Source organism: Microcaecilia unicolor, chromosome 6 (genome assembly GCF_901765095.1).
Source record: "Microcaecilia unicolor chromosome 6, aMicUni1.1, whole genome shotgun sequence".
Classification (NCBI taxonomy): domain Eukaryota; kingdom Metazoa; phylum Chordata; class Amphibia; order Gymnophiona; family Siphonopidae; genus Microcaecilia; species Microcaecilia unicolor.
This window is the reverse complement of record NC_044036.1, coordinates 43,136,564-43,154,682: the sequence shown is the minus strand read 5'-3', so window position 1 is coordinate 43,154,682 and position 18,119 is coordinate 43,136,564. Positions and strand designations below refer to the sequence as shown.

Sequence of the window (18,119 nt, the reverse complement as noted above, 5' to 3'; positions counted from 1 at the left end):
TCCTGTTTCCCCAGAGGTGGGCCACAGCAGAGAGAAGAGACCGGTGCCGGTGGCAGGGCAGCCTATGGGAATCACTGCTAACGATGACTTTTAGAAAACAAAAAAAAGAAGGTAGATTTGGGGAAGAGGTTGAGGAAGGAAGGGGGAGATGCCAGACCATGGATGGCGGGGTGGGAGGGGGAGGGAGTTGAGAAAGAAAGAGTGTGAACTGAGAGATGTTGGATTCAGTGGGGGGCTGGGGGCAGCATCTCATCCCATGCCTCAGGTGGAAGACTGCCTTGGGCCACCCCTGCACAGAAGCCTTTATAGAATACTGTCTTAGAGCAGATCAAAATGGTATCAGGCTTAGGCACCATTTATTGAATTCCCCCCATTAATACACTTTAGTAACTGGAATAGCTGGAAGTGCACTGGCTAGTAGTTACTGAAGAACCACTGTGCCTGGCCCTGAGCTCAGCTGATATAGTTACCCCGAGGATTTAGAGGAACCAGCAGAGCTAAGTGTAACCTGGGTCCATGGACCAGCTCAGTCCTTCGACTGACCCGGGTCACCACAAACAGATATTTTTTCTCCTTTTTACGTACTCAGTTCTCGCACTTCATCCAGTCCTTAAGGTTCGAGCTTGGATGCAGGCCGGGGCTGGATAAGAATATCCTACAGCCTTCCGGATTAAGATGGGCTTATTCTTGAGTATTCTCTAGTAGACCAGGAACAGATTTTTTGCTCACTCTCCCAAAAGGAATGCTCACATACCAAAGAATTGTGATTTTATGCACAACTTTACTGAACTCTGCAATGGCACTAAATCAAAACTTCAGACTCGTTATATACAGTCAGCATTTGGTTCAAGAGGTTTTTTGTTTGTTTGTTTTAAACCAGCCATGACTATTTTATACAGTCTTATCCACCACTCCAGCAACTTCAGATGATAACTTGAGATATATATAAAATATACACTCCTCCTGTCCATCACCAATCCCTTCAAGCTTTATAATCCAAGGCTGCTCCTGGTATCGCTGATCACCATCCATTTCCCTCAGGATCAAACCTCCCTGTCTGTCCTCCTTCTAGTGTTGTACCTCTCAGGGTCACACCCTGGCCTTGAACAGGCTTCTCCTGCTCCACCCCTTGCCTACCTGGAGCTCTTTCACTCTCACAGTTTCTTCTCTTAGTTTATTCTGCCTTTCCTGGATACCCCCTCGCTTCCTAGACCATGTGCTTAAGCAAACAAGAACTTTTATTACCTTCAAACTCCACCTACATTGTCAATCATTTAACAAACCCACTTTCTCTTTGCAAGTTATTTCACAACACACTCCCCTTGGACTAGGCTTCCTTCCCAGTGACTCCAGGGAAGAACCACACCACTCAGTAATTCCCATATAATGGGGGATTACATAAGCAGGAGCCTGTGCAAGGCCATAACACTTGAATCTGACCGAAAAGAAGCTACTGCAGTCTGGGGCTTTCCCCAGCCACCACAACACATGGGAGGGAGGCTGTAGAAAGGAGGAGCAGCAGATAAAAGGCTGGAGGGAAAACAGGTGAGGTAAGACAGGCAAAATAAGGACAAGAGACAAAAACAAGCAACATGAGTTTAAAAATAAAGCAAAAAGGCAAAAGAGAAAAGATGTTCCCTGGCTTCTATATATTTTGGATGGTGTCCAAGTTTTCAAAATATTTCTCCATCGCTAACATCCTACAGAATGGGCATGGAACAGTAACATGTTATCTCAACATATACAGAGATGGCTATTAACTTTAGACACTGTGTACCAGGGGCGGCCCAAGGCAATCTGCTGCCTAAGGCAGGGATGAGATATGGCCCCCGCTCCCACCCGTACCCGTGCTGGCATCTCCCCCTTCCCTTCTCAACCCTCTTTCTCACGTTTACCGTATTTATTTTCTTTTCCAAAAGGCAGCAGCCCACGGTGCCACTGGCACCGGCCTCTTCGCTGTACTGCATCCCGCCTCTGAGGAAACAGGAAGTTACATCAAGAGGCAGGTCACATTAGGGAGAAGAGGCTAGTGCCGGCGGCAGGGCAGCCTATGGGAATTGCTGCCAATGTCCCCTTTTGGAAATGAAAAAAAAATAAGGTAAACGTGGGGAAGAGGGTTAAGGAGGGAAGGGGAGAGTGCTGCTCTTGGAGAGTGCTGCCTGAGGCCCCCACCTCAGTTGGCCTAATGGTAGGACCGCCACTGCTGTGTATAGCCTGGCATTGTAAATTGCATTTTAACATATTTTACAATCATACTGCTCCCATGGCCTGACACTGGAATGAAAGTTCAGTGCATGGAAGATAGAACATTATTAAAAATGCAGTGTAATGTTCAACTTAATGACAGATACAAGGACATTTATTAAGCCAAAAACACATGGCTATATCTCAGATAGAAACCTACAACAAAAGAAGTCTTTACTGCTCATACAAGATTTGTTGGCCTACAGGATAATGTGACAGTACTTTGAGCCAAATTCACTAGCTTTTTTTTTTTTTTCCTACCATAATGATAGAATGAGAGAAAACTTTAGTCTTTTTTTTTTTCCTTCTTTGTATGTTTGTCTCACTTACATGCACTGAAAGGAAGCTCAGATGGGCCCTATTCATAAAGACTTGAAACGACTGAAGTAGAATAAAGATGTAATCCCAACCTCCAAGGTAATGCAACTGAGCAGTCAAAGTGTGTGATAGCTCTATGCAGGTGAGTAGACTAGGATTTCAATTATGCCCCCTCTGAAAAAGGGCTCTGTGTGGTCTCAAATCACGTAGTGGAATCTCTTCGGTTGATCCTTTAAGAAGTATCACAATCTACAAAGACTACAGTCAGCTGATTCTGCAAATTCTCTCCCATTTTTCCTTATTTTGCATTAACTTTTCTACCTACTCTTCCTACAGATTCTACTGGTCATCATCTGGACCTTCTCTTTTTCAAGTTCTGCTCAGTTTATTTTCTCAGCTGTACCTTACCCAATCAGTCTTAGCCTTCCGCAGTCTTCATGATTTGGATTCTTCAGCCCCTGCCTCTACTATTCCCCTCGTTGGTGCCCCATTACGCTACTGAAATTATCCCTCCCCTTCCCCCATCCAGGTGCAATCCTTTATTTATTTTTTCCTCTCCAGTAAGAATCCCAACCATTCCCATTCCATAGACCACAAGGCTCCATAAAATATTCTTGTGTAACTCAGCATCTCCTTCTTTGTCTGGCTCTGCCTATTGTTGGATTCCCTCATTTCTATCGAGTAAAGTGGTGTGGTAGCCATGGTTGTCTACTTTTAAAGCGAATCAAAAGATGTATTGAGTTAGTCCAACAAAAAAGGTATTATCTTGTTTTCTTTTCTCTGGTTTGATTTGTTTCTATTTATTACCTCATTTCTGTCCCCTCTTTTGCTTTATGTTCCAAGACGTATGAGCAGAGACTTGCTGACCTGAACATGTATACCCTGGAGGAAAGGAGGAACATGGGTGATATGATACAGATGTTCAAATACTTGAAAGGTATTAATCCGCAAAAAAATCTTTTCCGGAGATGGGAAGGCGGTAGAACGAGAGGACATGAAATGAGATTGAAGGGGGGCAGACTCAAAAAAGATGTCAGGAAGTATTTTTTCACAGAGAGGGTGGTGGATGCTTGGAATGCCCTCCCGCGGGAGGTGGTGGAGATGAAAACGGTAACGGAATTCAAACATGCGTGGGATGTGCATAAAGGAATCCTGTGCAATAGGAATGGATCCTCAGAAGCTTAGCCAAAATTGGGTGGCGGAGCAGGTGGGGGAAGAGAGGTTGGTAGTTGGGAGGCAAGGATAGTGGAGGGCAGACTTATACGGTCTGCCAGAGCCGGAGATGGGAGGCGGGACTGGTGCTTGGGAGGCGGGAAATACTGCTGGGCAGACTTGTACGGTCTATGCCCTGAAAAAGGCAGGTACAAATCAAGGTAAGGTATACACATATGAGTTTATCTTGTTGGGCAGACTGGATGGACCATGCAGGTCTTTTTCTGCGTCATCTACTATGTTACTATGTATGTTCCTCGAGGTTCAGTCCTCAGGATCTTGCTTTTAGCTATTTATACTCATTTTCTGGGTGGCTTAATTTTTTCTTTTGAGTATCTGAACCAACGAAACTTCTTTCCTTTCCCCAACCCATTTCTGCTGCCTCCACTCTTCTTTCTTCTTCTTCTTCTGTAGCCTCCTGGACTGCTATGTTTCACTGTATGTAAGTTATTATATTACAGCAACTGGAACTCTTTTTTTTCACAGAAATGTACAGGGCCATTTTTTTTCATCCCATTCTGTTAAAATTTTGGAGAGTTATTTAGGCCCCAGGCAGACAGACATTCTCAACCCCTTTTGTACATTTCTCTTCAACTTCTGTTGGGTTGGAAAAAATACAGAAACAGCAAAAGCAGAGATGGCCAAGCGGATAATGATGTCACTGGAGCCACACTCAGGTTAATAATTTATTGATGGCCTATCACAGCCATGTTTCAGAAAGTGCCTGCACCAGGGTCCTCGATTTTAAGTAGGAGTTAAACTCAGTGGGGTCCTTTTACTAAGCGGCAGTAAGCATTAACACATGTTTACTATGTGGGAAAATGTACTACTGTGGGGTGCGCTCAGGCGTCCCATGGTAGCGTTGGCATCTGCATATGCTTCCCAGGTGTTATAAAATACTTTTTATTTTTTAGAACTGGGAGCATGTTTTGGTGGCAGACAGTAGTTGTGCCCAGAGCTAATTGGCTAACACAGCTACATTGCCGCATGCCTAATGATTAACGCATGAGCCCTTTCCACCTACTAAATAGATGTCGGTAAGGGCTCACATGCTAATGACCACACGCTAATTGGGAAATTAGCACATGGCCATTAACTGTGGAAATGAAACTTGGCCATTTTACAGCTACACTAAAGGTGGTCTCAGAGAGCGGTGAAACCCACGCGCTAGTCATAGCGCAGGCCACCTTTTGGCACAGCTTAGTAAAAAGGCCCCAGTATGTTTTTACAACACCTAAGCCTCTCTATCAAGCTCAAATGTTCATTTTGTTTAACTTTGCATCAACTTTCCAGTGTTATTGGGGAGTGAAAAAATTTCTTGGATACCATGTTTCACTTCTGTAATATGTAGGACTGATATATGATTATTAAGGAAATTTACTTTAATTAAATATGGAACACATGATTGCAGAGTAGCAAATGGTGTGGACTCATTTTCCTGAACTGTTTTAGATTTACTGTTTTAGTTTTCTTAAACATTTCTAATCGTTCCTTACCTAGGATTCAAAAGATAAGTTAATAAAAATAAATAAAAATTGAAAAGTACAAATATGATCATTCAATTTGTGTGATTTTTCTATGCGTAAATCTAACAGTAACAATGTTTGACTACATTACACGCACTTAAATTTTGAGTAATAGATAAAAAGCTATTGTACTCATTCTGTACTTCTTGACTACTGGAAACAGAACTTCCTCTCTGTTGAAATAATTTGTAATATACTCTATTCATTGTAAGATTATCTATCATTTATTGCAGATACTGCTTATTGTTCAAGAATGAATAATATGGTCTACATTTTATATATTGTTGCATTAAAAGATAAGGACAGCAATGCCCCCTTGTGTTGTAAATACCTAAACACTATTCAGCTTTTTTCAACCAATATTGCATTATGTGATAAAACGATATAAAATCATGCTAACAAAAACATTGACACTGCAGTCCAAATGTCATAAAGAATATATAGAAAGCTACACTTAGCATAGGGGCTCTGTGTGGGAAATGGAAACATCCACATTTCCAGAAGCAAAAACTATTATAATTTAAACTGCAAAAATCACTTAAAAAAACAAAAATCAAACAAACCCACAACTCTGAGTGTTGTAGGGTTACCTCTGTACAAATATTTAAAACAAGAAAACTGGGGGTGGGGGGAAGACTTCAATTAAACAAGAGAGATATATGTCTGGCAAAAGCAGAGGAACAAATGGCTAGAAGGGAGACAAGAAATTTCAGGTATATTAGTGAAAGGAGGAATGCTAAAAATGGAATTGAGAGACTGAAAGATGCTATGGACTGTTATGTGGAGAATGATGAGGAAAAAGCGAACGTGCTACACAAATACTTCTGTTTTGTGTTCACAAAAATACTGGAAGATGACCACGATCGGCCGGCTGGCATAGGTACATATGAGACTGGAGTAGATATCGCACCATTCATGGAAGAAAATATTTATGAACAACTTGTAAAAGTGAAGGTGGACAAAGCCATGGGACAGGGCAGGATCCATCCCAGATATTGAGGGAACTCAGAGAGGTTGGGTCCTCTTAAAAATTTGTTTACTAAATTCTTGGAGACGGGAGAGGTTATGTGAAATTGAAAAGCGGATGTGGTCCCTTGTCACAAAAGTAGTGACAGAGAAGCTGGAAACTACAGGCCAGTAAGCCTCACTTCGGTTACTGGAAAAGTAATGGAAGCATTGCTGAAAGAAAAGATAGTGAATTTCCTGGAATTCAATAGGTTCCAAAATCCAAAGTAATGTGGTTTTACCAAAGGTAAATCATGCCAAACGAATTTGATTGAATTCTTCAATTGGGCGACCAGAGAATGGGATAGAGGACGTATGCTAGATGTAATTTCTATGGGAGGGGCATGGGCAGAACCACCACTTACACGTGCAACTTACAGAATACTATCAGTTACCCATGCCCTTGCCAGACTTATGTGACTGCAGTTATGCCAGGTCTATGGCTGATGAAATTACCAGCAGTTAAATGTAAGTCCCAATGCACATCATCGGGGCACTTAAAAGAGGGTGCTCAGTTACAGACTTGAATGAGTAGTCCCTACTCCTGGGAAGTCCAGAGGTTCACCTGTAACCAGTTAAAAAAAAAAACTGCCCTAGCCAGCCTTATTAAAAGCAATACTATGGTCTCATTCATATCAAAAGACACCTGGGCACTTAAGAGGAGCTCAAGCCCAGCCTTTTTAGTTTACATTTTCTGGGAAAAGAAAGGCACCTTACACAACAGGTAACAGAATTCAAGCATTTAAAGAAACTGCCAGTCAATAACAATAGCCAAAATACTTGCCCCTGCTTTTAGCCCTCAAGGACTTGCCAGAGTGCAGACAGCCTTGCAAAGAGACAACACTGTGCTACTAGTATAGACTCAAGAAATGCTCTGCGAAATAAAAGGTGCTTAAGCAGAAGTAGAAATTACTGCACCCCTCTAAACCACTATCTTGACAAACAAGCAAGAAGCATTCAGTACACATTTTGTTCTTTATCTTATTTTTTCACGGAGAGAGTGGTAGATACTTGGAATGCCCTCCCGCAGGAGGTGGTGGAGATGAAAACGGTAGCGGAATTCAAGCATGCGTGGGATAAACATAAAGGAATCCACTCTGGTGGATCCTCTTCTACTTCTATCCCTCTGCCTGTCGGTGTACCTCAGGGTTCTGTTCTTGGCCCCCTCCTCTTTTCTATCTACACTTCTTCCCTTGCATTAATCTCATCCCATGGCTTTTCCTACCATCTCTATGCTGATGACTCCCAAATCTACCTTTCTACCCCTGATATCTCACCTTGCATCCAAACCAAAGTTTCAGCGTGCTTGTCTGACATTGCTGTCTGGATGTCTCAACGCCACCTGAAATTAAATATGACCAAAACCGAGCTTCTCATTTTCCCCCCCCAAACCCACCTCCCTGCTCCCCTCGTTTTCTATTTCTGTTGATGGCTCTCTCATTCTCCCTGTCTCCTCAGCTCGAAACCTTGGGGTCATCTTTGACTCTTCTCTCTCCTTCTCTGCTCATATCCAGCAGATTGCCAAGACCTGTCGTTTCTTTCTTTACAACATCCGTAAAATCTGCCCCTTTCTTTCCGAGCACTCTACCAAAACCCTCATCCACACCCTTGTCACCTCTCGTTTAGACTACTGCAATCTGCTTCTTGCTGGCCTCCCACTTAGTCACCTCTCCCCTCTCCAGTCGGTTCAAAACTCTGCTGCCCGTCTCATCTTCCGCCAGGGTCGCTTTACTCATACTACCCCTCTCCTCAAGACCCTTCACTGGCTCCCTATCCGTTTTCGCATCCTGTTCAAACTTCTTCTACTAACCTATAAATGTACTCACTCTGCTGCTCCCCAGTATCTCTCCACACTCGTCCATCCCTACACCCCTTCCCGTGCACTCCGCTCCATGGATTTATTTTATTTTTGTTACATTTGTACCCCGCGCTTTCCCACTCATGGCAGGCTCAATGCGGCTTACATGGATAAATCCTTCTTATCTGTTCCCTTCTCCACTACTGCCAACTCCAGACTCCGCGCCTTTTGTCTCGCTGCACCCTACGCCTGGAATAAACTTCCTGAGCCCCTACGTCTTGCCCCATCCTTGACCACCTTTAAATCTAGACTGAAAGCCCACCTCTTTAACATTGCTTTTGACTCGTAACCACTTGCCTCCACCTACCCTCCTCTCTTCCTTCCCGTTCACATTGATTGATTTGATTACTTTATTTATTTTTTAGATTGTAAGCTCTTTGAGCAGGGACTGTCTTTCTTCTATGTTTGTACAGTGCTGCGTATGCTTTGTAGCGCTATAGAAATGCTAAATAGTAGTAGTAGTAGTAGAAGGAATGGATCCTCAGAAGCTTAGCCGAGATTGGGAGGCGGGGCTGGTGTTTGGGTGGTGGGGCTAGTTCTGGGCAAGACTTCTACAGTCTGTGTCCTGAAAATGGCAGATACAAATCAAGGTAAGGTATACACAAGAAGTAGCACATATGAGTTTATCTTGTTGGGCAGACTAGATGGACAGTGCAGGTCTTTTTCTGCCGTCATCTACTATACTCCAAACTTATCTATGTAAACTTAGAATATGCAAATCTCTCTCACACACATTCATCACTCAAAAGTGAAGAATTTAGACTTTTAAAAAAACCCAAACAAACCTAACTTTGTCCAGATGGGGGATTACCTCAAGGAGTTGTTAGCTAGAAGGGAACATCTGGAAGAAGTAGGAAAGCAGTGGGCAAAATTGAAAGAAGTTATTGTAAGGAAACAAACCTTTTTGTAAGGAAAGTAAATAAAAATAAGAGGAAAAGAGGGCCATTTTGGTTCTCAAAAGTAGTAGCCGAAAAGGTAAGGGAAAAAAAAAAAGAGGTTAGCCTTCATAAACTACAAGAGATTGCAGAAAAAGGAAGGCAGACGACAATTATCTGTAAAAACTGAGGGGCCCTTTTTACAATGCCACAGTAGAGCTACCGCGGCATTGGAATACACCAATCCGGCACTACTGCCAGCCTACTGTGAGAGAGCGGGCAGTAATGCTGCTCCCACCATGCGCCATTTCCGGCATAATAGCAAATTGTTTTTATTTTTAGTGCCGGGGCCTTACCCGGTGGTAATTGGGCAGCGCCAAGCGCAGCCCAGTTACCTCTGGGTTAGCACAGGAGCCCTTACCGCTTCCTAAATAGGAGGCGGTAAGATCTCCTCCCCAGGAAATGGCCACGTGGCAAGTGTGTACTTACCACACAGCTACTTCTTTTTTTCTGCCTTTTACCCGCTACGGTATAAGGGGCCTCAGTGCACAGCAGATCCACAAGCTGATGCTACTGAAGCCCCTTTTTTCAAAGCTTGGTAAAATGAGCCCTAAGAGAAGCTGGTAAATTAGTCAGACAAGCAAAGATGCAAATGGAAATAAAAATAGCCAATAGGGTAAATAGGCGGACACTGTGCCTTTAGTAATACTATAGGCTGGGATCTGAGATCAATACTGAGAGAGACACGGCAAACACTCTGCCAAATAAAAGGTGCTTAAGCAGAAGTAGAAATTAGTTCACCCCTTTAAATCGGTATCTTGATAGATAAGCAAGAATCATTCAGTACACATTTTGGGGTCCTTTTACTAAGCTGCGGTAAAAGGTGGCCTTAGCGTGCTTTTACACGTATGTTTCCTCCATGCTAAGGCCATTTTACCACAGCTGGAAAACGGACAATTTTCTATTTTTTTTCTATTATAGTAACATAGTAGATGACGGCAAAGAAAGACCTGCACGGTCCATCCAGTCTGCCCAACAAGATAAACTCATATGTGCTACTTTTTGTGTATACCTGACCTTGATTTGTATCTGCCATTTTCAGGGCACAGACCGTAGAAGTCTGCCCAGCGCTAGCCCCACCTCCCAACCACTAGCTCCGCCTCCCACTACTGGCTCTGGCCACCCACCACCGGCTCTGGCTATATGCTAATGTTGCCATTAGCATGCAGCCATTAAGAAAAAACCTACTGCGTGAGCACTTACTAACACCAATTTTGTAAGCAGCAAGGGATCACATGGTAATCCTGCACTAACCAGATAGCATGCGATAATGTAGCTGCGCTAACTGATTAGAACAGGGACACCCACTCTCTGACCCTGACACGCCCCCTCCAACAAAAGAAATGCAAAAAATTATTACCGCCCGGATTAGAGCGCACCAGTTTGGCACTTACCGTGGGACACCAGAGCATATCTTGTGGTAAGCCATTTTAAGCTGCAGTAAAGGCATGCTAGCGCTTACTGCAGCGGCCCATTTGTTCTGTATGTACTATACTCCAAATGTATCTGGAAGATAACAAGCTCCATGTTCATCTAGAAAATACTTGTCCAAGTTCAGACGTCCATTGTATGCAAATCTCTCTCAGGCATATTCATCAGGGATATACTGAAAATCTGGCCTGACTGAGATCCTCAAGGACTGAACTTTGACAAGCCTGATTTGGTCTGCAGGGGATGTGTATTTCAATATAAGGAAGTTCTACCATAATTACTCACAGAGCTGTACAGTTATTACAATCATCTAAATTACTGAAAACATGCAATGCAATACAGTTTTTAACATCAGTCTGAAAACGTGCTTACCAGTCCTGGTCTACCGGCGTAATAGCAATTTTTGGAGGCACTTTCAGAGGCAGTGTGGTAGGCCGCAGTATGCTGTTTTCTTCTGGTGTTCTAGCTTTTTCTGACTGTCTTTGGTACAGTGGAGGTAACTGCAAACTACCTGAGCAGCATCTTCTTCCTCTCCACAGGTCTATTCCCAGTGTATTGCCAGATGAACTGCAAGACTTGCTCATGCCGCGTTCCACGTAGCTCCTAGCAGGCTAGAAGAAAGTAATGAATGGAAGACAGCAATGATATTAGACAGTATTTGAACATTTCCAGATAGAAAATGAGCTCAGTTAAGACGTCAGCAAATTATCCATGCAGAAATAAATAAAACTATAAAAGCCTGCACATTCTGCCATGCATGTCATAGCAGCACAAAAGGATCTACTTGATATTCATCTTAAATAACAACTCTGCAAATGTAATTCAATCAGATGAGATCAAACATTTGAAAGCTCAGCAAAAGCATACTAAGAGTATTTTATACCTACTGTGAGAGAGTCTATAGGAAGCTACCACTCCCCCTTAATGACATTCCTTCACAGTGGTAGAACCACCATAAAAAACTCACCGCCCCCCCCGGGGGGGGGGGGGGGGAGTGAGATAGGAGGATCGGAGCCAGGAAGGCCTAGTCCAGGAAGTACAAGAAGCAGGGATGCCCGACTGCATATACTTTCACCACATATCTGTGAACTGCAAATGTGACAGTCAGGTGGGCCAAGTTCAATTTGGGACCTTGCAGACTTGTATTTTGACCTGCCCAGTCTCAGGCTAGGCTGAGGGGCCCTTTTACAAAGGAGTGTTAGGCTCTACGCGCATGCAGCCTGCGCCAAAATGAGACTTCTGCCAAGCTAGATTCCCACGCACCCATAATGCATGGATGATTTATTTATTTCTTCCCACGCACGGCATTTATGGTGGTAATCGGCAGTCGGCACAAGCCAACCGGTCACCGTGTGTGTAGCGTGTGAGCCCTTACCACTACATCAATGGGTGGTGCCAAGGGCTCAGGCCGGTTTTAGGCCTGCGTCGAGTTCAGCTTTATCACAAGCCCTTTTCCTGTCCCATTAAAAAAAAAAAGCCCTTTTGTGCAGACGCGGTAAAAACTGGCCCAGCATGCGCCCAAGACACTCGCCTACACTACCGCAGGCCATTTTTTTACCGAGGCTTAGTAAAAGGATTCCGTATGTTATTTGCTAAAGACTGTACTGGGGATCCAGATCAGAATCAGCCAGAGTAGGCTGCCTTGCTGAGAGCCAGTAGTGCACACCGTGGCCCTGCAGGAGCAGACCACGAGAGGACATTCTTACATCTAAGGACTAGTTTTGTATTCACTTTCTCCACCACCTGTGACTTGAACAAGACCCTTACCTGACATCTTTAGTACATATTTCTGTTCACTTTAATCTGCTGTGTGGCTCAGTTGTATCTGGGCTTCGGGCCCATCCTCATTCATGTTACCACATATACAAAATAAAAGTGCACAATTTATATATATATATATATATATATATATATATATATATATATATATATATATATGGGGGGAGAAGCCATGGCCTAGGTAGGGAATAAGCATGGACACACTAACCATCTAGCACATTCACATTAATGCAGGGTCAACGCGGGAACACTTAGCAAGTCCTGTGTGCAGGACCTGCAAAAAGAAAAAAGCCCTTTTGTGGGTCGTGGGTTTTTTTTGCGTGCGAGAAAGTCCCGTGTAAGAGCATGCTAAGGCCAGATTTTGTTACGGCTTAGTATTAGAGTCCCATAAAGAAGCACATACAAGATGTTCTATACTATAACTTACCTCCTCCACAAAGCTATTTTCAGTATAGATTAGGGTAAATGACCAGCTAATTCTATTGTGTTAAGTTTTTATGTAATCTTGCCAGGTATATTGTGACCTGGATTGGCCACTGTTGGAAACAGGATGCTGGGCTTGATGGACCTACTACTACTACTTAACATTTCTAGAGCGCTACTAGGGTTACACAGCGCTGTACAGTTTAACAAAGAAGGACAGTCCCTGCTCAATGGAGCTTACAATCTAAAGGACGAAATGTCAAATTGGGGCAGTCTAGATTTCCTTAGATGCTGAAGGCGACATTGAAGAGGTGGGCTTTGAGCAAGGATTTGAAGATGGGCAGGGAGGGGGCCTGGCGAATGGGCTCGGGGAGTTTATTCCAAGCACGGGGTGAGACCTTTGGTATTTCCCAGTATGGCAATACTTATGTACTTATGTTCAATAGAAGGGGACAGACATGGAGACAACAGGGATCTGCACTGGTTTGATACAATGTTTCCCATGTCATTTCATGTCACTTTTCAGCCAAAACTGACAGGAAAATATCTGAAATTTCATTTTTCTCTGTCATCAGTAGTGTACACTAATGCACAACAGTGCATCCTATTACTCAGTAGTGCACACTATTGATCAAAAGACACTCTAGTGTGCAATAATAAATATTAAATATTATTGAATAATTGTGCATAACATTTGAGTAACAGAGTGCACACCATTGATGACTTTGACCTTGAACCAAAGTTCTTTTTACCCATGATGTGGACTATTTTTAGTATAGTTTAGTCCTGTTTATTTGGTATTTGATATACCGCCTTTGAAGAAAAATCAAAGCAGTTTACAATAAAAAAGAAAAAGAAAGGAAACTACATAAAATCAATAAGACAGGGGAAACATGAGGAAAAAAAGACATTAATATAATTTATGAACTGCCTGCTAGCTATCCAAGGGGTCCTTTCACCAATCTGTGGTAAGCACTAGTGCAAGTTTACTCCAAATTAAAAAAGGGCTTACCGATAAGTTCCAAGTTAACAATGCGAACACCAGAAAAATTATTTTTATTTTTACTAAGGGGCAGAGAGTGGGCGCATCTGCGGTAATCAGCGCAGCTACACATTGCCGTGTGCTGATTAGTGCGTGAACCTTTACCACCTACAAAATAGGTGGCGGTAAGGGTTTGCAAGCTAATCTTTTATAATAGCCATGCGCTAATGACAATATTATACTGCTGCAGTAAAAATGGCCTTAGTTCACAAGAATAACCCATATAAGGGCACGCTATGGCCACTTTTAGAGCTGCCTTGTTAAAGGACCTCCGTCTATTTTGTATTCTTGGAAAAACATTTGATTTACTGCTAGAATTTCTTTAATTGTACTTGACAATTATTAAATAAAGCTTTAAAAATGTATGCTCAGAAAGAAACAAAAAACAAAAATCCTATAAATAACATAATAAACTAAATAGAATTGAAAAGTTTTGGCTTGCAAACTCCTAGGAGATACTACATGGGTTTCAAGCAAAACATGAGAGTGGTAGGGGATGAGTGTAAGATAAAATTTAGAGAGATAGTAAGTTGATTTGCAAAACCAATTTAAATGTTTATAATAAAATATAGGGAAAATGACTGCACAAAAACAATGAAATGGACAAAATCTCTCATGAGAGACTCCCTGGGAAATTAAAGATGTGCAGATCAATCATTTAAAAAAAGGGTAATAAAATGCTCATAACTTAAATTCTAAAGGTCTCTATGTGGCCATTTTCAGCCAATTGCTTGCATCACAGAACAAAATGGGGCTTTTTTTTTTTTATTTGGGAGGCGGCGGTAAGGGCTCCCATGCTAGACCAATTACCATGCTGCCCGATTACTGCCAGGTAAGCCTCCAGAGCCAAAAAAATGTAAATAATTTCAGAACACTGGTAATGGTGCACGGCACACAATGGAACCACCGCCGGGCCCCTTGATTTGTAAATCTCTCACAACTGTAATTTTAATCTTGTCTAGGTGGAACAGTGCAAAAACAGTGGAAACCTTTAGAAAACCCAAGATTCTCAAACCTAGAGGCCACTGTAAGGATTTCTTCAGAAAGGAGTTATTTTTATTTTTTTTTTAAATGCCCAATGTCAGCATCGTTGTACACATTTTTCATGTGAATGCCCCTTCTGTGAAAAAAATTGTAAATTTAGGCCCATCCTTATAGTAGACTTTTAGGCGTGGAGGGGCATTTTCAATATGACGTCTATTTCTGACTTTGGATATTTTGCAAAAAAACATCCAAAATCTGAATAGGAAAGAAGGCTCCTTGTGCTCTTTGTGACTTTTCACTCTTTCACAGAGCAATAAAGCAATCTTTGACACATCCAGAGGATATCTAGCATTTGTGCCAATATGAATGGTAAGTATCACATAATAGTCAGTAGGCTTGATGAGTCTTGGCAAATGCTCCCTAATGTCTCACAATCTTGGCACCACTCAGACATCACATCTACCTGGACAACATGTCTGATAGAAAGACGAATGCCTCTGTATTCCTCAGGAGGGAGTCACCGATCACCACTACCCTTTGCATCCTAGTGGTCATTGATCGTGCAAATTTAGGTTTTAAGCTCCAATTCCTCCAGTTCCTGGGATGTTCTTGCCTCCTTCATCTCTGGAGCTGGTTCTTCAGTTCCAGTGATGGTGGAATCGAGGTGTTAATTCTGCGGGCTCTATGTCCAGTTGTCCTCCCCTCTGCTGGAGATCATAGTTGCCTGGAGAAGAATTTCACCAATCTACTTCTTGTAGTCACAGATGCTTCTCAGCCTTGCAACCTCTTCTGTCAGTTCCTCCTCTTATTTCAGGAGGCGTTCGATCTGCAGGTATCTTGCATATGGAACCAATCCCTTGCCTTGTACTATGCTACCCATCTGGATGGAGCAACAGCTTTGTTAACACGATACCAATGTCTACTACTACTACTACTACTTATATTTAGCATTTCTATAGCGCTACAAGGCATAAGCAGTGCTGCACAAACATAGAAGAAAGACAGTTCCTGCTCAAAGAGCTTACAATCTACTTCACTGCACAACAGGAGATAGATTGGCCTTGAAGGGGGAGACAAACCAATTGTGTTTGAAATTTTTCCAGGTTATTGGACCCCTGCACACTAAAGTAAATTCTGACTTTAAAATAAAGTCCAAACTTCTCAACTTTCAGGCTAGAGGTGAGATACCTGATTCTTCTCTTAAATTTAATGCTTATTGCTTAATTAATTAATTAATTAGCCCTGTGAAACCTTTTCTTTCTTTCTATCTTGTCCTGCCAAGCTCTGATTGATAGGAAGAGAGAGGAGAGGCTGTTAAAACAGCATTGAATTCATTTGAGACTCAAAAGTAACATTTTACACAGCTGTAATTATTGGGAATATTTAGATTAAAAAGTTATATTCTTAGACAATTTTAAAGGTTAATTCAATTGGAAATTCTTTGGTCCTGGTCCCACCCAGCTACAGAATTCCCTTGATAAAACAGCAGTTAGCTGACACTTGGGGACTTATAATCCCACCCACCCTTGGGTTTGCCACTCATTTATAGACAAACCAGTCCTCATTAACTTTACCCAATCATACACAGGCAGTCTTGCAGGCTATTACTCCAACATAGTACACCTGTTCATACCCATTTCAACCAATCAGGATGACTTTTATTCTCTGCAATAATTGTGATGCTTTAGTTTCAAGGCCAATCATCTGGAGACTTAAAGCTTGTCCTATCTGTCTTCAGCTATCTACTTTAAAACAAGAGCTCTGTAAAGTAATGCAAGAATTAGAAGCAATTAAAGCAACTTATAGGACTGTGCAGAATCATAACTTCTCACCACTGCCTCAAAGAATAAAACCACATAAGAACAGATGGTTCACAGTAGGCTCGGGCAGAATTCATCATGTGACACAGAAGCATCCGCCCGCACAAGTGTTGCCACTACAAAATTCTTTTGCTCCACTACAGCACTCTGATATTCCTGAAAATAAAACTGAAGCAGAAAAAGAAGAAAAAGCAAGGAAGGGGGAACAAAAATATGAGAAGGTACCCAAAGAAAAAACACCCTCACAAATCACTAAAACCAAAACACATACTAGGAAATGTATATGGAAAGCGATGACCACAAATGCTCGCAGTCTAAGCAATAAAATTCCTGACCTTCAAGCCCTGATTTTGGAGTCTGACTTGGACATAGTTGCAGTCACAGAGACATGGCTCAATGGTTCCCATGAATGGGATGTAAACATACCAGGCTATAATCTTTTTAGGAAGGATAGAGAGGGACGTACAGGTGGAGGAGTAGCTCTGTATGTGAGAAATGATATCCCAGCGACTGAAATGACAGGGAACTGGGGAAAGGAAGAAGCGATATGGATCACCTTAAAAAGAGAGGATAGAACCTTGGTCCACGTGGGTGTTGTCTATAGACCCCCGACACAATTGGAAGAACTAGATAAAGATCTGATCGCTGATATTCAAAAGTTGGGGAATAAAAGAGAGGTACTGTTGTTGGGAGATTTTAATCTGCCAGATGTAGATTGGAGGGTTCCGTCAGCAAAATCGGAAAGAAGTAGAGAGATTGTGGATGCTTTCCAAAGTGCTCTGCTCAGACAAATGGTGAACGAACCCACGAGGGAGGCAGCCACGTTGGATCTGGTGCTCACGAATGGGGATAGTGTGTCAAATGTCCAAGTAGCTGCGCACCTTGGAAACAGTGACCATCAAACGGTTTGTTTTGATGTAACGGCTCATGTGGACAGCGGCCACTCTAAACTCAAAGTCCTCGATTTCAAGCGAGCTGACTTTAACAAAATGGGAGAATACCTGAGGAAGGAACTGATGGGCTGGGAGGACATATGAGAAGTGGAAGGACAGTGGTCCAGGCTAAAAGAAGTAATAAACAGGGCCACAGACCTTTATGTAAGGAGAGTAAATAAAAGCAGGAGAAAAAGGAAACCGGTATGGTTCTCAAAGCAAGTGGCTGAGAAAATAAAGATTAAAGAGTTAGCATTCCAGAAATATAGAAAATCTCAAGAGGAGGAACACGGGGAGGAATACTGGATGAAACTGAAAGAAGCCAAGAGAGAGGTACGTCTGGCGAAGGCGCAAGCGGAAGAACAAATGGCTAGAAATGTAAGGAGGGGAGACAAAAACTTCTTCAGGTATATTAGTGAAAGGAGAAAGACTATAAAGGGAATTGTGAGACTAAAAGATACAACAAAACACTATGTAGAAAATGATGAAGAAAAAGCCAATTTGCTAAATAGATACTTTTGTTCTGTTTTCACTGAAGAAAACCCTGGGGAAGGACCGAGAGAGACTGGCAAAAGTACACCTGAAAATGAGGTGGATAGAGCGCCGTTCA

The 18,119-nt window shown here is 42.4% G+C and overlaps 1 protein-coding gene across 1 annotated transcript in view; it reads right to left on the bottom strand.

The window, feature by feature from the left end:
- PDE4B (phosphodiesterase 4B) overlaps nt 1-11,113 on the bottom strand; it is a 534,189-nt gene extending 523,076 nt beyond the window's left edge. The window contains exon 1 of the mRNA XM_030205673.1: nt 10,902-11,113. Within this exon, the coding sequence (XP_030061533.1) occupies nt 10,902-11,113 (212 nt within the window). The remainder of the gene's footprint in view (nt 1-10,901) is intronic.
- Nucleotides 11,114-18,119: the final 7,006 nt, after the last annotated feature.